The 21,782-nt window shown below is 45.2% G+C and overlaps 1 protein-coding gene across 1 annotated transcript; it reads right to left on the bottom strand.

Moving 5' to 3' along the window:
• Positions 1-934: 934 nt before the first annotated feature.
• Positions 935-20,170, bottom strand: LOC115081492 (thymic stromal cotransporter homolog). The gene is made up of 4 exons (XM_029585950.1): positions 18,683-20,170; positions 13,193-13,276; positions 11,873-12,029; positions 935-1,153 (listed from the first exon to the last, which is right to left on the bottom strand). The coding sequence occupies exons 1-4, from the start codon at positions 19,770-19,772 to the stop codon at positions 1,096-1,098; spliced, it is 1,389 nt and encodes a 462-aa protein (XP_029441810.1). The 5' UTR covers positions 19,773-20,170; the 3' UTR covers positions 935-1,095.
• Positions 20,171-21,782: the final 1,612 nt, after the last annotated feature.

Below are 21,782 nucleotides of genomic sequence, written 5' to 3'. Positions count from 1 at the left end.
TTCCTATCTGATATGAAGCGTGATATCTACGAAGGACTCAACTTTTACAGAATCTATTAAAGTCTGCTTTCTATAAACTCCGCATTTTACAATGGCTAAAGCTCTTACTTGATCCAAATCATTTTAGATCTGTATTGTAGGCCTTGATGTCTTTCAGTATAGATTATTGTAACTCACTTTATTTAGGTCTTCCTTCTTTCACTATGAAAGCTCTCTAAGCTCTGCAAAATGCAGCGGCAAGGATAGTATCAGGATCAAGGAAATTTAAGCATATTACTCCACTCTTGTTTTCCCTGCACTGACTTCCTGTTCAGTATAAACATAAGATTTGCCATATTGGGTTAAACCAAGAGTCCATCAAGTGCAGTATCCTTTTTCTAATAGTGGCCAATCCAGGTCACAAGTACCTGGCAGGATCCCAAGGGGTAGACAGATTCCATGCTGCTTATCCCAGAGAATAAGCAGTGGATTTCTGCAACTCCACATTAATAATGGTTATTATTAATGTGGAGCTAAGTCTGAACTTAGCTGGACAAACTCCCTTGAATATGAACCTCTTTTATTTCCCTTTGGGGGAGGGGTGGAAGTAAAGCTTAACTGACAGACACACTTTTGTTTATGCCTGTCGGGAATAGAATAAAAGAAAACTTTTAACAGCTTTCCCCTGTTTTTCATGAGTGAAACAAAAAAAAAAACGAGTCAGTGTGACGGACGGGCATCCATCCAGTTATCTCACAATGTGCCATAAGACATAACATGATGAACGCCTTCTATCACCTTGACATACTGTCGAATTCTGCTGCCGTCTCTAGGAACCCCCAGTGAGACTCCGCAGACTCCACCCGCTGCACTGAATGCTACAAAGCAGCGCAGTTTGCTGTGTTCTCATTTTATTAATAAACGTGCACATAATATCACCGGGAGTGGGGGATCCTTCCACTTTTTTTCTTTTTAAGAAACACAGTGACCAATGAAATACACTGGGGGTTTTTTTTTCCACGCTCAACATTATTGCCGCTGGCTCTTAAGCGCCTCCTTTGCGTTCCGCTTTGGATCTGCGCCTCTGGCTCCCAAGACTGGCCGCGACGCTCCGTGCTACCGTGGGCAAATTGTGTTGTAGCCTTGTCTTACGGATTCCTTGTGGTGCACGATACTGGAGGGGGAAAATAACAGAAAGAAGAATTCTCAATTTAAAAAAAAAAACGAAAAAGTACCTGAAATGTCTTGCTGAGGATTAGTGATTTCTTTTTATCTGTATTCATCTTAAAAGGCATAAACGGGAATATACTGGATCCAATGTGCACCACTTATGCATAGGCAGTGAAGTACAGTGCCTTATGGAACCCGCACAATGGTCTACTGTTTCCATCAAGTCATTGTAGGTTTCAATCTCTGCATCCTTCACTTAGACGCTTTGAGTTTTTTTGTGATGGTGGGGGCCTAGGCAATTTCCTCCTGTTCCTTTGGGTGATCTCTGCCCGGCGATGGCATTCACAACTCCTCGAGGATTTTTACTCTCTTTTATATCCCCTTCCCAACACACTTAGCTCAGTCATCACAGTGAGGGCCCTTGAGCAGTGGCCAAGCACAGAGGCTCCTTCCTTTACTCTGCAGTCATGGACCCTAAATCCAGCCCGTGGGTGTCAATATTCTGTAATGACTGGAGCTCCCTCCCCCGGGGGTTGTGAGCCCTGCCTCTTCAACACCCCTCAGCCCTGTCTGACTAAGGGGGGGCGCAAGAACTGGGCCAGGTCTGTCTGCATGGCAGTGTGCGGCCAGGGTCACTTTTACCTATGGGTGACAAGGGACACAGCAGGGGGCCCACCATGGGGGGGGGGGCACACAGGGCTCTGCCATGATGACTCTGCTGGCCAATGCCCACCACGGGCAGCAAGGAACAGCCCTCTGCTTCCTGCTCCACTCATAGGCAGTGTTCAGGGAAGAGGAGAGGAGGGGTGAGCCTGGAGCATACAGAGCACAAAGCACAGCAAAGAAGAGACACTTTGCACCCTAATGCAGCTCCTCCTTTCCTGCCATTGAGGGACAGGAGGAGAGGGTGTGAACCTGGAGCAGACACTGCAGAGCAGAGAACAGCCACTCTGCTCCCTAATCCAGTCCTTACCCCTGGGTCTCCAGGGAAATGGGAGCGGAGGAGCTGGAGTGGGAGAGCAACCGCAAAGAAGCATTCAGGTTTTGTCTGCTTATTTCTGTTTCTAATTTGTGGTCCTTTACTCTGTATTTGCTCAGGGTCTGTATGCTGTGGTGCAGGTGAAGTATTCTGCTGGTGCAGAGTTGGGCAAATTATGACTCATGGGACAGTTTTTTCCAGTCCCGGCATTTAAAAATAAATAAATAAAATCGACTTGCTGGCTTGCAAGGCTTCCCCTGCTTGCTGTGCTGAAGACCGCCAATGCCTCCAGGTCTGCTGGAGAACAGCTGATTTTTTTTTTTTTTCCGCTGCCAGCTCAACTTCTGGGTTTGCTGACATCTGACGCAGGCAGATGGTAATGGCTGCAAACCCGGAAATTGGGCCTGTGGCAATAACAAAAAAAAAATAAATCAGCTGTTTGCTGGCAGAGAAAAAGAGAGGCCATTTGCAGGTAGTGCTGATCCGGCCAGTGTGGATGGTGGATGGGACTTGGTGCTCCCCGTGGCTCCTTCTGCATTTCAGCACTTGTGGCCCGCTTCATTTATGGCTCCCTCCCTCACCACACTGATTGGGATGCGGGAGGGAGGAAAGCAGCAGCAGAAGCAGTAATGGTGGGTGCCCTTCTCCTGGTCTGCAGCCGAGGGAGGGGGGGGGGGGGGCTGACTGCTGTTTTGTTGGGACTGTGGGGTGTTCCCCACATGCTTCAAAACAGCAGTCATACTTCAGGAGGCGGAAGAGGAGGATGGATCATGCCCTGCTCCTCTCAGCCTGGAGAGTCTGCCCCAAGCTGGGAGGGATATGTGAAAGAGGGGGCTGTGTTGGACGGGAGCTTCGGGTGAAAGAGACACAGGGAGGAGGGGGCGGGGGAGGGATTGGTGTGAAGCAGGAGGAGATGGGGGGAGGGGCAGTGTGGGGCAGGGGTCACTGAGGAAAGTAGAAATGAGAGAAGTTGGGAAGAGGGGTATTTATGTGGCTTTTTTCTCTCTGCACTTCTCTTTTTTTCTCACCCCCCCCCCCCCCCCGGGGGCTTCATCTGTGGGCACTGTCCATTTCAGGGGCTGCTGGGAGGAGTGGGAGTCTCCCTTGAGAAATTTTTCTCTGGGTGGGAGGTAACCCCAAGTTAGGCAATAGCCACAAATGTGACCCTGGAGGGGAAAAAAAGGTTTGCCCACTCCCTGTACTAGCATGCGGTCTCTGCACAGGGATCTGTAGCTGTCTACCTTGTTCTGTTTTCCCAGCAGGAGGTGTATTGATGGATTATTGCAGTGTTGCCTTTTCATATAGGGTTGGAGTTGTTTGTGTTCGGCAGTTAATGCTTCTTCGCTACGCCAGGAGTGCTGTATGGATTGTGAGCGACATTTTTGCTGGGTTTTGCGGTGCTGCACCAAGTGTCTGGTAATGGAAGACGTTTGTGTTACTGCTAGTGAGATGACAACAACATCTGATTTTTTTTTTAACTATGGTGGAAACATTTTTGTTCAGTCCAACCATCCATTTGAAAGATTACTTTCAACCAATGCAAAGGGACGATAACTATTTCAAACGGGCGTGCAGGTGCACATATACAGGTTTGTATGGGCATGTGGCAGATATGTGGCAATTGTATATCCTGTGCACATGCTATAAAATAGCCCTGGTGCGTGTTTGTGTGCTCCTAATTTTAAGCTTTATAAATCAGCTTTGGGATGCGCAGGTGAGGGACTTTGATGATGAACGCACATCCAGCCCATCACCAGCTTCACCAGTTTGTCCGCCAGTTTGCCCAGTGTAGAGCTGGGATCTATAGACCCCCCCTGGTTCTTTGGCCTGCAATTCCCCTAATTAATCCAGACCCCCCCAAACACTTCAGAGATGTGTAGAAATAATTTTATAAAGACTTACACCTCCTTCATGACAGAAATAAATTTGCGCTCAACTATATCTCAAAAAAGAGGTAAAAACCTGGCTTTTTATGAAGGCTTACAATGATTCCAAATAAGACACCCGCATTTCTCATTCTTTTACTTTATAGTACTCATTCCTTGTTATTATAATGCTTTTAAGAATCATTTTATTATTATTTATTTTTATTTTACTACTTATTTATTTCCAATTCTTTTTTATTATTATTTTATCTGGGATTGTATTTAAGTACTTTTGCTGTATTTTTATTGTTTTACTATTGTAAACCGTTATGATGGCATTACCGAATGACGGAATATAAACTCAGCAAATAAATAAATATCTGGGCAAGCACCCAGGTGCATAGCCTCTTGCATGCAGACCTCTTGGCCCCGCCCCAAAATACACATGCCCCACCCACATTCCGACCCTTTTTTTGCCAATGCGAGATATTCACGCATTGGTACTTGCACACGCATGTCGGCAACTTTTAAAATTAGGTGGACAAGTGCATGGAGTAAATGCACGCCCATCTCCAGATTTTGGCACGCCTGGCTTTTAAAATTCACCTTTAAGGTTTTTTATTAATTTATAAATTCAGGCATGTCTTGGTTTTTGGTTTGGTTTTTTTTTTTTTTTGCAGCCTACCCTCAAAAATCATAGATGACATTGTAACATCATTTCTGAAACATATTTGTATTATGTGTATATGTATATAATGTGACGGAGACGTCACAGAGCAGACCACAAGAGCAGCAGAGGAGATGCTAGGAGTGTCCGAGGATGAAAGAAACCCCCCAGAAGAAAGCAAAGCAAGTGTCAGGAGAACTAGGAAACCTGATCCGGACAGGGACTGAGTGTCAGAAGGGAGTTCTTGGGGTGGCACTTTAGGGAGTTGGGTGGGCCAAGGTCCCTCCCACCTTAGTGCAGGTAGAATAGATAAAGACAGGAAGGAGGTGTGGTTCTCCCTTTTAGAGTGAGCACAAGAGGCAACAGGAGGAAGGAAGCTCAGAAGCAGATGAGCTGAGCCAAGGCAGCTCCCCTTCCACAGGTAAGGGGCTTCTGTGGAGCCATTGCTCCCTGAAACAAGGGAGAACATAGGAATGTCGGGGAAGGTGCAGGAAATCCTTCGCTGCAATGAGCAAGCAAACTCAGAGGAAGCTTACTGCCTAATTATCCTGTGAGCAGGTGGCAACAGTCCACCCCCAGCACACAACTTGCTGAGGGAAAGGAGAGCAAGGCCCTATGAGCTGAGCTTGGAACATGACTGTAATGTCTTGGGGTCTGGAGAAATAAAACCCCTGTTGAACTATGCGTAGCAGCAGCTGTGTTGGGGGAAAGGAGAGCAAGGCCCTATGAACTGGGTCCAGAGCCTCATTTAATGGTTGGGACCCTGGAGAAATAAAACCCTCCTTTCTGAACTGTATGTTGTAGCGGCTGTGCTGGGGGAGGAGACGACAGGACTCTAAGGACTGAACCTGGAGCTTATGCAGTGTTTGGGGCTCTGGAGGAATAAAACTCCCTGTCTGATCTGTATGTTGCAGCAGTCTTGCTGCGGAAAAGGACGGCGGGGCCCTGTGAATTGAGGTGTGAACCTTGTGTGTTGTTGAGACTGTGGAGAGCTATAACCTGTATCTGGGAGCGGCAGTGTTTGTGAGTCTTTCATGGGCTCTGGTGGTGCAACTCCGGTGGTGCAGTTGAGTGCCCTAGGATACTGAAATGCGAATCTATCCTTGGAAGCCCAGCTGTGGAGTGAAGCAAAGTACAAGGAACCGAACTTTACAAAGTGGTGGGAGCAGTGGGATTAATGAGCATCATGGTTCCTGGAGGGACCAGATAGTCACTGGAAGTAATGGGTGAGGCAAGGAAGTATGTGTAGCCCTCCTGTAAATGCTTATTCCAAGAGAGTGGAAGGTAAAAGAGTATTTAACCTGCTTCTTGGGATCTGTTAATGGGGTGGGGGGAAAACCTGACTGCTGTAATCTCTATCCCAAAACAAGTTTAGAAGGCATTGACTGTGGGAAGAGGAGGTAAGGGTACCCCACCTTTTCCTGCTGGACGGGTAAAAGGGGAGGAGTAAGAGCTAGAATCCCTGCCGAGTGGGAAGGGTTTAGTTATTGTGTGTCTGCACTTGGGGTTTTTTTTTTCCTCTCTCTCTTTTCTCCAGAGAGATACCTTAGCTTCGGAGGGTATCCTGAGCTGGCTGACTGAGCAGCCTCAATGTCAACAGGAGTCGATGCAACAAATGGTACAGCAGATGTTATAGTAGCAGCAGCAATAGCAACCCCTGTTCCAGCAGATGGAACAACAGACGAAGGCTACAACTCTCCTGATTTCACAACAGCATCAGCAGGAGGGAAGTACTTTGTTGAGCAACAGTGCGAGGGGAATTGCGTCAGAGGTTAGAGTGACCAAACACTTAATTTTGACAAAAATGTGTCCAGAGGATGTGTCCAGAGGCCTTCTTTGTGACATTTGAGAGGGTGGCACTGGCTGCGGGATAGCCCAGGGGACAATGGGCAATGTGACTGGCTCCTCTATTGAATGGGGAAGCCCAAGCTACATACAGGGCACTTGACCCTGAGGTGGCACTGAATTATGGGTGGTTAAAGGAGCTATTGAAGATAGATTGGATCTGACGAGGAAATGCTTTATGAAGTGATTTCGGGGAGCAAGATTCAGGGTAAGAGAGAGACCCCCGGTGCTAGTGCAGAAATTGAGAAACTGGGCTTATCATTGGCTTCTCCCTGAAGATCACTCTGGGAAGGAAGTAGCGGAAGAGATAATACTAGAACAATATTTAGAGGTTTTACCTCATAGAATGAGAGTGTGGGTACTCAAACAGGGCGTGAACACTGTAGCTGAAGCAGTCACTTTGACGGAACGCTTCTTAGATGCAGATGGTCTGGTGGGCCCTTCGAGGGAGCTGGTGAAACCAAACCCTTTGAGGAAGGAGTCTCATACTACGCTTGAACCCCCTCAGGAGACACTAGATGTAAAACGGGAGCAAGGAAGGGAAACCCCTAAGAAGGAGTCGTGGGGGTCACAGAAGTCCAAGACTCCAGGGTTAAATTCCCATGAAGGGACTTATTGAGTCAGATCACTAATTAAATGTTATTCATGCAGTGAAGAAGGGCACTTCTATCGAGATTGTTCCCACATAGTTTGCAGTGCGTGGCCTAGCCCTATTGTGCTAGTCCGTAAAGCCGATGGAACATTGCGATTCTGTATTGACTTTTGCCAGGTAAATGCCATCTCGCAGTTTGATGCTTACCCAATGACCTGAATTGGCGATTTATTAGAACAGTTGGGGCAATGATGTATATCTCAACATTAGATCTAATGAAGGGGTACTGGCAAATATCACTAGAAGTTATATCTAGAGAAAAAAACGACGTTTAGTGCGCCTCGAGGGTTACACCAATTTAGAGTACTCCTGTTTGGCTTCCATGATGCTGGAGCAACGTTCCAATGAATGATGAACATTGTATTATGGCCTCACCAGGAGTATGCAGCGGCCTATTTAGATGATGTAGTCACTTTTTTCCAGCCACTGGGAGTCCCATCTATATAGATTAGAAGTCGTGATACAATCACTACAGGAAGCCAGTTTGACGGTGAATCTAAAAAAATGTAATCTGGCCCAACAGGAGGTACAGTATTTGGGAAATGTGGGGGCAGGTCTCGTGAAGCCTGTAATATCTAAGGTGGAGGCTATAAAGACAGACCAGGCACCACAGACACAGAAACAGCTGAGAGCTTTCCTGGGCCTAGTTGGATATTATCGGTGGTTTATACCCAGGTTTGCAGAACTGGCCACCCCTCTCTCCGATTTGTTGAAAAAGGGGACAAAAAGTTAGATTGGGGAATTGAACAAGAGCAGCCTTCCAGGAATTAAGGGGGTGGTTGTGCAAGGGTCCTGTGTTACATGGGGTGGATTTTAAGAAAGGATTCATTTTGCAGACTGATGCTTCTGGGGTAGGTTTGGGAGCAGTACTGCCCAACTGTCAAAAGAGGAGGAGCATCCAGTGCTATAAATGAGCAGGAAACTATTAGATCATGAGAAATTATGCCTCAATAGAAAGGGAATGTCTGGCTATCAATTGGGTGATTGAGACCTTGAGGTATTATTTGGCTGGTAAATGATTCTCATTGGCAACTGACCATGCCCCACTGAAGTGGTGAAAAGTAATGAAGGGTAGTAGTGCCCGTCTTACGAGATGGTACATGGCCCTGCAGGCTTATGATTATGAAGTGGTACATAGAATGGGGAAAGAGCACATAAATGCTGATTTCCTATCCTGCAAGGGTTTAGGAGAAGGGGGAGATTGGAGACAGGTGGTCTCCTCTAAAAGGGGGAGGGTATGTGACAAAGATGTCATAGCCAGATATATAGCTAAGTTAGCCAGATAAGTTTATCCGGCTAACTAGTTGAGCTGCTCAGCAGCTGACTATGGACCTCATGATGTCCAGTTCTATGTTTATACAGGAACTGTTCTGGTAGGGGTGGTGAGGGTCATATTGATCGTTGAATTCAATTATCAAAATGTCAAGAGAAGTGGGAGAGCCTATGGGCTCAAAAGCTAATGAGGGGGGAGGGGAGAAGAAGGCTGAAGATTATTAGCCACCTAGGGTGGCTAATAATCTTGCACCAGCTCTGCTCATGGTGCAAGGCCCTTAACATTGAGCTTGCACAAGCTGGAAGGAGGAAAGCAACTCATGCTACACTTGCATGGACCCTCACAGGCTGGAAGAAGGTAGAGGCACGTTGCATCAGCCCACATGGGCCAAAAAATGAAGAGGAGTATTTGCATTGACCTGCACAGGCTGGAAAGAGGAAGAGACATGCAGAAGCTTTCCCATTAGCTGGCACAGAGGAATGAAGCTGCAGTAGCATCAGATTAATGGGGGCAGTGGAGGATAAGAGGAGGAGGAGGAGGAGAGTACTGAGGTCAGGAAGGCAAGGAAGGGTGGTGGTCAATAGTAGCCTAATGGTTAGAGCAGAGGGTTGAGAACCAGGGAAGCCAGGGTTCAAATGCCACTTCTCCCACTGATGCTTCTTATGACACTGGGCAAATCACTTAGGGGGTCAATGCAATAATTGTGGGGCACTCAGTGTTGAGCACCCGTTTTCCTAACGCACTCCCAGCCACCTCTGCTAGGTGCGCAGTGTAAAATTTAAATGAGGGCCCGCGCTAAAAAGGAGGCGCTAGGGAAAAACGTGCGTCCCTAGTGCCTCCTCGGCATCAGGCACACAGGAGAGCAGGCTGTCAAGCGGGTTGGGAAAATGAACACTCAATCTGCAAGCATCTGTTTTCTCGGCATAAACATGCACAAGTTACTCGGCCTGGACCATGTATCTTGTGTGTATGTTGGGCATCCAGAATTTTTTTTCAAAACTTTTTTTTTTTTTTTAACTAACTACTGCTTTATTTGGTTCCTCCTTCTTAGTATTGCGAAAATACTATTAGGAGGAATCTTAGAAAGCAGGATTTTTCTTTTTTTCAATGCGCCCTTGAGCATGGCATAGCTTTACTCCAGCCCCAGGCTGCGTAAAATTTGTCACGTTGCAAGGATGCATTGGCCGCACAGAAAATTTATTGGATCACGGGGATTAGCTAATAGCTTCCTCTATAGGAATTTACATGTGATGAGCGCTATTAGCTACGCGGTGATTTGGACGCACTAATTCCCGTATTGGATTGGAGGTTATGGGCGTGTGTCCAAACCGCATATCCAATCGCGTGATAAGCCCTGCACGGTGGCTAGCGCACAGTATTGCATCGGCCCCTTAATTGCCTTAGGTATAAATTTAGGGCCCTATTTACTAAGCATCTTTCCTATACACACAAAATGGGGGGAAAAACCTTTAGTAAATACTTACTGCATCCGATTGTAACTTGCAGAGCCTTAGCTTGCCTATGGCCACAGCCATAGGCACCGCTACCAAAAGGTGGCGAGAGCAGTGCGACTGTCCGCCGGCAGGTCCTCAGCAAAAGAAAAGCAACGCTGCCCTGTCAAAATTGATGGCATAGTCTGTGCAGACTTAGTAAGTGGAAAAGCAGTGCGGCCCTGCTGGCAACACTACTGATTCTGGCGGGACTGCGCTGCTTTTCCACTTACTAAGGCAGCGCTTACCGCACCAACAATTTCGGCGGGGCAGTGTTGCTGAAGAGGAGGAGGAGGAGCATACCCTGCCAGAAGTAGTCCAATGCCCCATGGCCGGAAGTCGTTCCCTTGGCCACGGGGGCTGAAGGAGATTGTTGCTGCCTGCTATGCCAAGGAGGAAGTGAGTGAGATAGAGAGAGCATATGTGTGAGAGAGAGCATATATGTGTGGGAGAGTGCGAGTGAGCATGTGTGTTTGTGTGTGGGGGAGTGAGAGAGCATGTGTATGTGTGTGGGGGAGTGAGAGTGGGCATGTGTGCTTGTGTGTGGGGGAGTGAGAGAGCATGCGCATGTGTGCGGGAGAGTGAGAATGAGCATGTGTATGTGTGGGGGAGTGAGAGAGCATGTGTATGTGTGTGGGGGAGTGAGAGAGGGAGAGTGAGAGAGCATGTGTGTATGAGAGGGAGCATGTGTGTGCACAACTACCCCAGTTATTCTCTGCCTGCTAATCCATGACAATTTCAGGACATCTGGAAATCAAAAGTTCCAAGGTATGGATAACGGGGAATTTTTTTTAATCCTTATTTTAATTGTTGGGTGTTATTTGATGTGTCTGTTTTGAAATATTTTATTGATGTTTGGAGCATGCTATTCTATTAATTGTTTTGAGTTATTCTTTTTATTGGTATGGTTTTACTAAATTTATTTTATGAGGAATGGTAATGTTTCTGTTTTTTACATTGTTGCAGTGCATACAGAATTTGGCTTGTGGCAGTTTCCAGTTCAGTTTTTGTCTGTACATTTCTATTTAACTATATGGTCTCTTTATTCTGTATTTGAGGATCTCTCTGTGTTTTGCATTTGTGATTGAAGTGAGTTATTACATTATTGTGTAGTTTCTATATAGAGATCTATAGCAGATTGGCTTTTTCTGTTTATCTAATAGGGGATGTATTACTATTTTAGGCCTGGTGTAATATTTGTAGCATTAACTTTCCTAGGTAGGGTTGTTGCTGTTTGAATGCTGGCAGTTAGTGCTATTTTTATATAGAAATTATTTTTTCTTGTGGCTCTCTGAGGGTCATGCCCATGCCGCATTACAGTAGGCCTAATACCATATAGATTCCAAGAGTTTCTTGCTTTTTTTGCAGGGTTTTCTGGTTGGCACCTTAGCAGTGCATGTAAATATAATACATATTGTAAGTGATATTTTTACCTCAGAAGACTGTGCTTTGAATGTTCTTTTTCATGTAAAATCTATTATAAATGCATAATTTTTAATTTTATGTGTGAGGAGGGTGTGATGGGGTGGGGGGGTGCAAGGCTGTAAACGTTTCCTAGGGCCTCTAATATCCTTGCAATGGCCATGGGCAATGGCATTGCTGTACAAACATTTAACAATCTCCCAACTCGTGGTGTCAAGGGTTGTGTAAAGGGGGTGGGCGCAGATTTTCACTAGGCCATAGGCGCCAAAGTCCTGGCTACAGCTCTGGTAATTTGTGTTCAGCTTCTAAGTGGAAAGGTGAGTAATTATATCTAAAATCCAAATATTTAAATAATAAATGGGGGGCCACATCCCCAAAAGTTTGCCCAGAGTCCCTAAAGTTGTTCAGGCAGCCCGGATTATTAGATATTTTGTTTGGTGTCATGAAACAGTAAAACTACTCATGCTTGGCTATGTGAAGTCATACACTCTGTACTAATATATTGTGACATCTGTGGCTGTTCCTCTAACCTGATGGGAATAAGGCTCAAGCAGCTGATGATACACGCCAAAATGAAACAGAAGCCACTGAACCAGTCCATTGTCACTTGATAAATCTTGTTGCAGATCGTTGAAAGAATTACCCCGGTGATCTCTAGAGTCAACTGCAGCACGACAAATACTTTACCTGTAAATAAATAGGGCAGAACTGGGGGTCAAGTTGGAAATTGAGGGCAGCTAAGTTTGATAATAAAACCTTGCACGTTAAACAGAAATACTTCAAGAAACTAGGACTCCTTGAAGAAAAACAAGCAAATACTGACTCGGGAGGAACATCGTTAGCCGTCCGGGGCGCCATGCAATTGCTGCCTGGGAGGGTGGAAGGGCCGGAACCCCCTCCTATACTGACTTCCCAACAGCAGATGGCAGCACTTACTCTGCTTTATCAGATGGGAGGTGGGCGTGGCCGCCACACCACTCCGGCAAGACAAGTCTCAAAGGAGATCAGCCAAGTCGCAAGCTTCTGTAAAGATAAAACAGGCCTGTTGGTTCCACTGCAGGAGCCACCGGAGGCACGCCCAGGTGGTGAAATGCACGTTTGAGCTTTTGTTACTTACAGAGCTGCCTCCAGTAATTCCTGCAGCTAGCACACCTGAGCAGCTCAAACAAGGACCAAGTTCATCTTTGTAGAAGTTTGTGAGCCACTTCTTTTCCTTTGTGCCTTTCATCGACTTTACTGAGTTACTAAAGGTATTTTACCAAAAATCTAAAACATTTTTTATATAACAAAAATCTCTGCACCTGTACACACTGTCAAACATGCAAAGAGAACTGAGAATTACAGTTCCTTAAATGTTCTAATGGTACAAGGTAATTGCAGTGATGGTCAAATGTTTGGAGATCTTGTTCTTAACAAATGCATCAAAAACTTTGATACACAAGTTTAGTCCCTGAGACAGCTGAAGCTAACATTAATGGGTCTGTGTCGGAGGTTCTGGGGTCAGGAAGAAGCACTTAAATGCATTACTTCCTGTAATCGAGAGGGAGGGAGAAAGAAAGCAAACTTGAGCAGTTTTTGCAGCCGGGGTAACCAGCAGGGCTGCTTATGTTCTTAGTTAATAACATCTTTACTCCTGGTTAAATTACTCCTGTAGTGTTTGTCTCCTGTCTGAGGGGCCCAGCCTCCCTTATAACAACACAATGGTCTAGATCTGAAATGACTAATTAACTAAGTCAGCGTTTTCCAGATCATAAACCTGAGATGTAAAGCTGTATATTAACAATAGAAAATAATTTGAACCGGCCACTGTAGCTGACCTGTGCGCTACAACAGACAAATCTGGTACTCACCACAGGAAGATCCATGAGGTTCTTTTGATAACATAGACCTGATGGTGGGTAATGGAATGTACGAAAACAGCATCACGGCACGAGCTGCAAAGCATTCAACAGTATTAAGCTGCTGCTTTATAGCATATGGAATATTACACCAAGTCATTCTTATTGTAAAAGAAACCAGCCCTAAAATTAAATGTGATGGAGCAACCCAGTAGCTCAGTGGCAGTTCTGCAGGAGGCAGGATTCAGTGCCCAGGCCTGCCTTCGGTTCTTTGGATCAGCTGGACCTGGGTACGCCACAGAAGCAAACATTCACATACCCTGCTAGACGGCGCACCTGCTGCTGGCAAGACTCGAGGCACATGCCTACTGGCTTTCAGATTGGGCAGCGGCCTGAGGCCCCTAGCCAAGGACTGTCACTGTAATGGCTGGTGATGGGAAAGGTTAAAAATGGGGGGGGGGGGGGGGGGGGGGAAAGCAATGAGTAGTTGTGACTGAAGATTCATGGTGCCTAAGCCCTGCTGGGAGCTTATTCCAATTGATTTGGAAGCCCAAAGGGAAAGGAGAAAAAGAATCAGGCCAGAACATCATAGCAGAGCACCTGTTTTAGAGGCCTAAATTTACGTTTCTATGTTTGACTGAATATAGTCTCTAACTTATGGGCCTACATTTAGCTGTTCAACTTTTTTTTAATATTGGCCTCTAAGAGCCTGTAGGGTATTTTATTATTATTATTATTATTATTGAGGCCAATATTCAAAAAAAGCCAAGCCCCTAAATTTAGGTCCCTGTTAGGGCCTAGACCTGAAAATCAGTGCAAAGCTCTTAACTTTGTTTTCCCACGCTAACTTTGCCCCCCCCCTTTTTTTTTTTTTAGAATCCTAATTATTGGCACCTAGTGAATCTTGGAACCTAAATTTAGGTACTCAGCCCTAATAAATGTTTAGAAGCCCAATTTAGTAGCCTAGACCAGTGGTTCTCAACCTTTTTTTTATTGGGACACACCTGACAGATGGTTCTCACATGCATGACACACTGAACCCATGATCGTCACGGGGCTAGATGTAAAAGTACAGTTTGCATCCATGGGAACCTCCCTGACCCACAATAATGGATGTAAAGCAGATTTATGACACTCCTGTCCTCTTCCATGCAGGCCGTAGCACACACCAGAAGCAGCAGTAGTGGCTAAACCCTATACTCATGGTCCTCCTTCCTTAGGGCCTGAAGGGGAAATTCTAAGCACTGTGCAAGAAGGCTACGTGCTGGGCAATAGCAGTTTGACAAGAGTGGCCTCCTTGTGCAATCCTGCTGACGCAGCCAGCTCGAGCTTCCAGTAACAATGCTATCACTCCCCTGGGGATTAGTAATCACGAGCCTCTTCGTAAACACACCTGTTTAAATACAGAGAGCAGCCTGGGCAAAGTCAGAAGCAGATCCTGCAACGTGGACGCACGTTGGGAATTCCCGCAGCATCCATTGCTGATGGCAGCCCCAGCTTCTCGGCTTGAGGAAATCGGACGGTAAGGTCTTAAAACAAGTACTGCTGGTGAAGCATCTGGTCTATTACATTGCTTTGTGATATGATTGTGTGTGTATGTCAATTCAATCCTTTATAAATAAATTCTTGTTTTATATATCCTGACTGCATTCTTTTTGGGACCCCGTAGATAAGTGGTCCCAGACAAGGAGTATTCCATATTCCTTACAGGGCCATGACCAGTCTCTCTGTCTCTCTCACACACACACACCATACCAGTCACACCCCCATGACCAGTTTCTGTCTCACACACACCAATCATCTCCCAACCAGTCTTTGACACACACACTAGTCACCTTCCTGAACAGTTTCTCTCATGCCAATAACACACACAGGCTTCCCACTCCCGTGTTCTATCTTACATATACGGGCTTCTTATTCCCATACTGTGTCTCACACATACCCAGGTTTCTCACTCCCATGCTCACTCTGTCCACACGCACAGGCTTCTCATTCCCATAATCACTTTCACATACACATACCCCAGTCTCTCTCTCACACACCGTTCCCTTACCAATCAGTCTTTCTCATACATGCGCACACACACAGGCTTCCCACTCCCATGCTCTCTCTCACATATACAGGCTTCTCAGTCCCATGCTTTCTTTCACACACACCCCCACAACACCAGGCTTCTTACTCCTATGCTTTCTCACATATCCAGATTTTTCACTTCCATGCTTTTTCTCTCTCTCTCACTCACACACACACCTCCCTGACCAATCTCTCACTGACACACACTCCAGTCATCTCCTTGACCAGTCACTTCCATTGTCTCTCCTATATACACACATCACCTCTCTGACCAGTTTCTCTCAATCACACACACATTCTCTCACAGGCTCCCCCAAGCACAAATGGTAGCTGCAGCAGCTCCTCCAGCCCCTGCAGGCCAAGAAAGAAGAATCCCATTGGCCGCAGGGAGGCTTATACTGCTGTCTCCTTTGCTGATTGCCGGCTGCTTCGATTGCTCCGGGCCACGCTACTGCTCGGGGGCTGATACTGCTGCCACCGCCACCACTTTTCCACGCGGCAGAGCTCTTTCTCCTTCCCGCGCACTGCACTGCGTATCACTTCCTGTTCCGGGGCAGACGCGGGAAGAAAAAAAGGCCAGCCGCGGTTGCCACAGCTTCCTCTAACAACACTGCTGTTCCCATTGGGCTTGAACATGCTGTTATCCCTTCGGCAACAGCAGCAGGGAAGGAAGAGCAGCGGGAGAGACCGGGAGCATGCAACACACCTGCCGGTGCTTGGCGACACACTGGTTGAGAAGTGCTGGCCTAGACTGGTTGAAAATTGACCCCATTCTTTTCAGCATCTGGCAGCTCCAGCTCAGTACTGTGTGCATCGTGCTTCCAGCAGCTCTTTCAGGCTTTATGCTCCATTTTCAAGTTATGGTGGTTTATTTCCCTTATGTGCCTGTGGCACAGCATGAGTAGTCTGTGGCCTTTGCTCGAGGACAGAATCACACTGGGCTCTAGCTCTCTATTGTGCAATTTTTATTCTTCACAGCAAAATAACATAAGATGCTTACCTCACAGTACGTCAAGAAAACACCAGTAGGTTGTTTCTATTCTTGGGACCTGCCGTCTCCTCCTTCCCAGGCCTCATGTTCTCCCCCTTGGCCTAAGCTCTTATTCCTGCTCTCTGGGGACCCCCCCCCCCCTCAGAGCTACCTGGCTGTTTAAGGATTTTAAGGTGGACAAGGCTAGATGTCTGGTCCAGCACTATATAAAGAAGGTTTTCAGGGGCAATCCTTCACAGTCCCCAACCCCTAAGTATGGCTATCACAGCAAGGATTGCTGGTAGAGACGCTCTCTTTAGAGCCTGGTATATGTACACTCTTCTACCAGCCAGTAAGTATCACTACAGAGCCGCAGGGAGGCCTCCCTTCCTGTGCTGTCATCACAGAATCAGTAAAATATCATTTTCTGACAGAGCAAGATTTGGCATTTTGTGGGTACCATTTTGCATTTAATTAACAAACACAGATCGTGATGTGTGTAATCTGATATCATTAATTCTGGGGATAGTCTGGGCTTCAGTAAGCTTGTACTGTATATTAATGAAAGTAATATTGTAGTTGTACAATGCCATTTTAAAAGAAACATTAGGCATTGCATTAAAGATACTGGGCTAAGGCTATCTGGGACTTTGCCACATCTAATGTGGATAAAGCCAAGTCTCCCAATGCAGATTTACTTATATGAGGAAAAAGAGGTGGAGAGAGGGTAGGTTTGGAGGTAGAACAGAATGGTAGAAAATCCCCAGAAGAATTATGCTGGGAGATGATCTAGATGAGGCACAGTAAATGGTATCTAATGAATAAAGGATTCAGAGTATCTCTGGACACTTATGGCATGTTCTATGTGTAGAGAGCTCTCCTGACTCTCTACTAAAGGAACATTCTCTGCTTTGAGGTCTACAGAATATTCAAAAGATAGCCCATTAGTTAAGTTAACCAGACAGACTTATCTGGCTAATTTAGCTGCAATATTTCTGTGCAGCTGTGTCACTGAATATACCTGGATAACTTTAAAATTAGCTGGATAAATCTATCTGGCTAACTTTAGACCTGCTCAATAGCAGGTCTAACTTATCTGGCTAAGTTAGCCGAGTAAGTAGCTCCTCCTCATTGTGCCCCCATCCTGCCCACCACTTACTTGGCTAACTACTTAGCTGGATAAGTAGTCATCTGGCTAAGCAGTGGCTGTCGAAGGAGCTGGATATTCAGATTTCGCCAATTAGCCGGATAAGTCAGAACTTACCAGTTAATTGGCATTGAATATCGACCTCTAAGAGAACATATCAATTCAGTAAGTGGGTAGAGAAGAGTAATATAGTCGTGCTATAGTTCTCCCATGTGGGAGAAAGGTAATGGAGTCCTAGATTATAAATACCCAAGGCATGGACTCTTTAGTTATCCTTGGTAGGGCAGCATGCTTGCTCCTGTTTTGTTTAGTTGTCTTAGGAAAGGACCCTTGGGCTTCTAAGGATGAGATGTGGGTATGAGAAAGTAGAAAGGGTGCCTTTGCCTAACTTAAAAATACTTTTTTGGGAAACCTTTTGGTTTTAGAGAAGTAAATTTTTCCACCCTTCCTTTCTCCATTTCTGATTTTCTTTTTTTTCCTGTTTATTTTTACTACCTTCTTGAATACCCCTACGGCCCAGGGGCTCAGTGTGGTTTACCTAAGAGGAGTGGTGTTTCTCAACCAGAGGGGATGGGAGGACCACTGACAGTTCTGGTGGGAGAATGGATCTGGGTTCATTCCTGGGTAGAGAGGAGTGAGAAGACTACATCTGGCACCCATTCTGAGTTTACCACAATCATCTCATCAAAATATTGAAGGAAGGAGTGCAGAGTTATCCTTCCGGTATTAACAAGGTCAGTGAAGAGAATGGATTCTACTCATCTGGACAAAGGTACAACTTATGAAACGTTAAAGTATATCCCCTGAATTCTAAAATTGGGAGGGAGCTTCAGAACCACCTTTACCATTGGCAATGATCGGGACAACATGCATAAAGTAGACTAATGAAAGAAAAGATATATTAAAAGTTACAAAATCATAGATTTATTGAAGAACCAAAATATGTAAAAGGAATGGATTGAATGAGGGGTAGTACAAAGTCATTTTCACTATTCCATCATCAACTGTCAAAGTTAAGCTGGAAACCAACTTATAGCTTCCAGTATGATTATTACTTCTGTTTTCAAAGACCTTAACACTCAGGGCCTTGGAAAGGAGTCTTCATGCCCCGCCAACAACACACACTTCACAGGGAATCCGGGAACATGGCGAGGGGCTTAACAGTGTGAGAAGTTTGGAAGCTTAAGCTCTTGAAATTAAAAGTGACCCTGTGACTCCATAGAGAAGTTATCAGCCCAACAGTTACATAGGTGTAGACTGGCTATTTCCCAAGATGATACACCCTACCATATTATACTAATTCATTACTCACCCACATAATACAAGAATGACCAGCGCACGAAGGCCAAGATGAACATGCCAACGCTGAAGGAAATTATTCCAATCATGACCATAGTGGTGTCTCTGACGTACTTGGAGAAAATATACACTCCCATAAAGCTGGTGATATATATGAAGTAACCTGCTGCATTCCCATAACCAATGTCCACTGGGCCCCAGTTTAAAGGATTTTTAAGTAGAAATAAAGGCAGCACATCCAAAGCACTAACCACCGCAAGGTTATATAAAACCGCACTGATAAAGAGCAGTGCAATAATTTCCATGGATGGGGTCATAGAGGAATGGTTCTCAGCTGAATTGCAAGTGGCATTGCTTTCCATCTGCTCTTCAAGCCTTTCAGTCTCCAGGGCTTTGTACCCTCCATCTTCGATGGCTTCACCCTCATTTGTGTTAGGTTCCTCGGTTTTATGGCTTGTTTCCTCCACCATAGGGATTTTCAAAACCAAAAGACTGTAGAACAAACAAAAGGCATAAAGACCAATGCTGGAAGATATCAATATGGTGCCTTGTCGATAAGAGTTTTTGTATTTAATAAAGATGTGCCCAGATGCCAAGCTTCCAATGAAACCTGCCATGCCGTAGGTTAGCTCAATAATAGTGAGCTTGAGTGATCTCCCATTTTCAGAGGAGCTCAAAGCAGCCAAAGCCATTATCTCAGCCCAGTAAGCCGTGAAGCCTCCAGTTAAGCCACTGAAAACAGCAGAGCCATATATCACCTCAATTGGCCAGTCCTGTAGGATGACGAGCAGCAGCATTATCCTGGAAAGCAGGGAGCCGCAAAGTGGCATGCAGATGGTGATCTTCCTGTTCTTCTCATCACCCAGCCTTGCCAAGATGTAAGCTGTTGGCAAGGGACTTAGACACAAAACGAGGTTGTAGATGATGTAGAAGTTGGAGATGGCCTTCTGCTGTTCTTCTTCTCTGGTGCTCACTGAAGAGTTGGACTGGCTATAATAATTCTTCACTACCATAAGCAGCCCCGTGTCATAAAACGAACAGCCAATCTGGGCTCCAGCTACAACTGGGTGTATCCAGGTCCTCACCAACATCACCCGGGCCATGTTTGCTGCTGCGGCTTCTCTTTAACTAACAGCGCTCGCATGGGTAGAGACAAGAAGAAACTCATTGGAACTAGCAGAGAAAATGGGAAGCATCAGCATATTCTAAAAAAAAAATCCACACAAATTAAAAACGCACGAAGAAATGTGAGGATTTAAGCAGTGAGAAGAGGACTAAGGGAAGGGATGGGGGAAAGGGAAGTTGAGACGAGATTCCCTGTAGCAAAACCAGAACATAATGATCCTGATCGCATCAGTCCAATTCAGTCTTTAAGCTTGTGTAGCGTCAGATGGTCACATGATGTGCTATTGTTGCCCCACCGTTTAGATACCAAAGTGCTATTTGAAGCTTTTTTCCTTTCATGTCTGGTAACAGGTTAACCAGTCCCTGTGCAGCTTCATCTTCTTGTGCAAAGTCCCATCATTCATACATCACAATACTAAGGCTGTTTCAGTGGATTCTACTGCCAGGAATTCTTGTCAGAAGAACATTCCAGTGATATGTTTCAATACCCAGGTATGTCTCTTCCTTGGAAGATGATTTCTTTTATGATATGATTCAGCTTAAAGAGTATCTCCTTCAGGAAAACCCACTGCACAAGTGCTAAAGGGAGATTGATTTGCAGCCTCAAACTATGATGCACTCATTTCCACTGCTGTGAATGAGAATGGGCTACTCACTTGTTTTCAATATTATCCAATATGTACGGAAGGGATTATTTTGCACTCAGGAACAATAACAGCTCATTTTTACAAGAAATAAAGCACAGTTAGTGAGCTAAGACCGAGGCATTTTCGTTCCATAATCAGCTTCCAGTAACTTCTTCTCATAGGCTGTAACTGTGAGCTTCTGAAATTTGTTTGGCCACAAGAAGGGAGCTAGCGGTAATTAAAGCATAGGTGAAGAATTGTAGGAAAATATTATGGATAGTCATAGGCATGTGAAAATTGTGAAATACCATGAACCCCTTGCTTGTTTAGTATTACTAAAAGGCACAGAGAGGGAGACGCATAGGCCTTGTTACATATCTGCCTAGATTGTAGCTGAAATTGAACTTAAGATAGCTCGCTAGGTTTTAGCGAGTTATCTTAGGTGCATTGAAGGATGGTTGAAAATTTACAGCTCTGGTTAGAGGGCATTTCGCCTCCCTCAATCAAGAACAGACCAGTTTTGTTAAGGACAGATTTTCCACATTCAGCATCAGAAGGCTTTTCGATATTATGTATCTGGCTCAAATTAATAAAATCTCTGGTCTGTTTATTTTGCTAGATGCTGATAAGGCTTTCGATTGGGTTTTGTGGTCTTTTTGCTGTCCCATATAAATTTAATTTACCTCCGAATTTTGCAGCTTTAATTTGAGCTTTGTCTAGAAATTGGTGGGACTAGGCGTGGGGATGCCTCCACCCTAGTCATTCCTTTTATTTGACCTGGCCATGGAACCCCCTGGACCCAACTAATTAAAGACTCTTCCTCTGTTCAAGGATTCTTTACACAAGTTATCACTATATGCAGGCAACACTGCATTTCTGGTTATAAAATTAATTTTATAATTGGCCCTAGATCCAATATTCCTTATTGCTTTGCTAAATGTAAAGTTGCAGGGCAAGGAATTGCGTATTTAAGTCCGGAGTTCAGCTAAATCCTCAATACTGAGACTTATTTAAAATCTATTTTCCCCTATCCTATTACAAAATAAAAATTTGAGCTTTATTTAGTTTGTTATGCTGATTTTCCAAATAAATCAAAGTGGCATGGATGGTTGGAACAGTTTGCCAACTTCAGGGGCACGATGAATAAACCTTTTGGAAGATGGTAGCTCTCCCATTCCTATTCCAGCGTACTCCCTATAATATCCCCTTGCAGGTACCTGCTTCCCTTGTGGCAGCAGAAAATCGCACATATCAGACTGAGCGAGTAAGTGTGTATGAGTGTGTCGGGAGGTGTAGGGCCTTACTGAATTTGAAGCTTTACTTTCGAGCTGCAGGGTTGGTTTGTCTTGGGGATTTCATTGG

This window comes from Rhinatrema bivittatum, chromosome 1 (genome assembly GCF_901001135.1).
Source record: "Rhinatrema bivittatum chromosome 1, aRhiBiv1.1, whole genome shotgun sequence".
In the NCBI taxonomy this organism is placed as follows: Eukaryota; Metazoa; Chordata; class Amphibia; order Gymnophiona; family Rhinatrematidae; genus Rhinatrema; species Rhinatrema bivittatum.
This window is presented reverse-complemented; position numbering and strand designations above follow the sequence as displayed.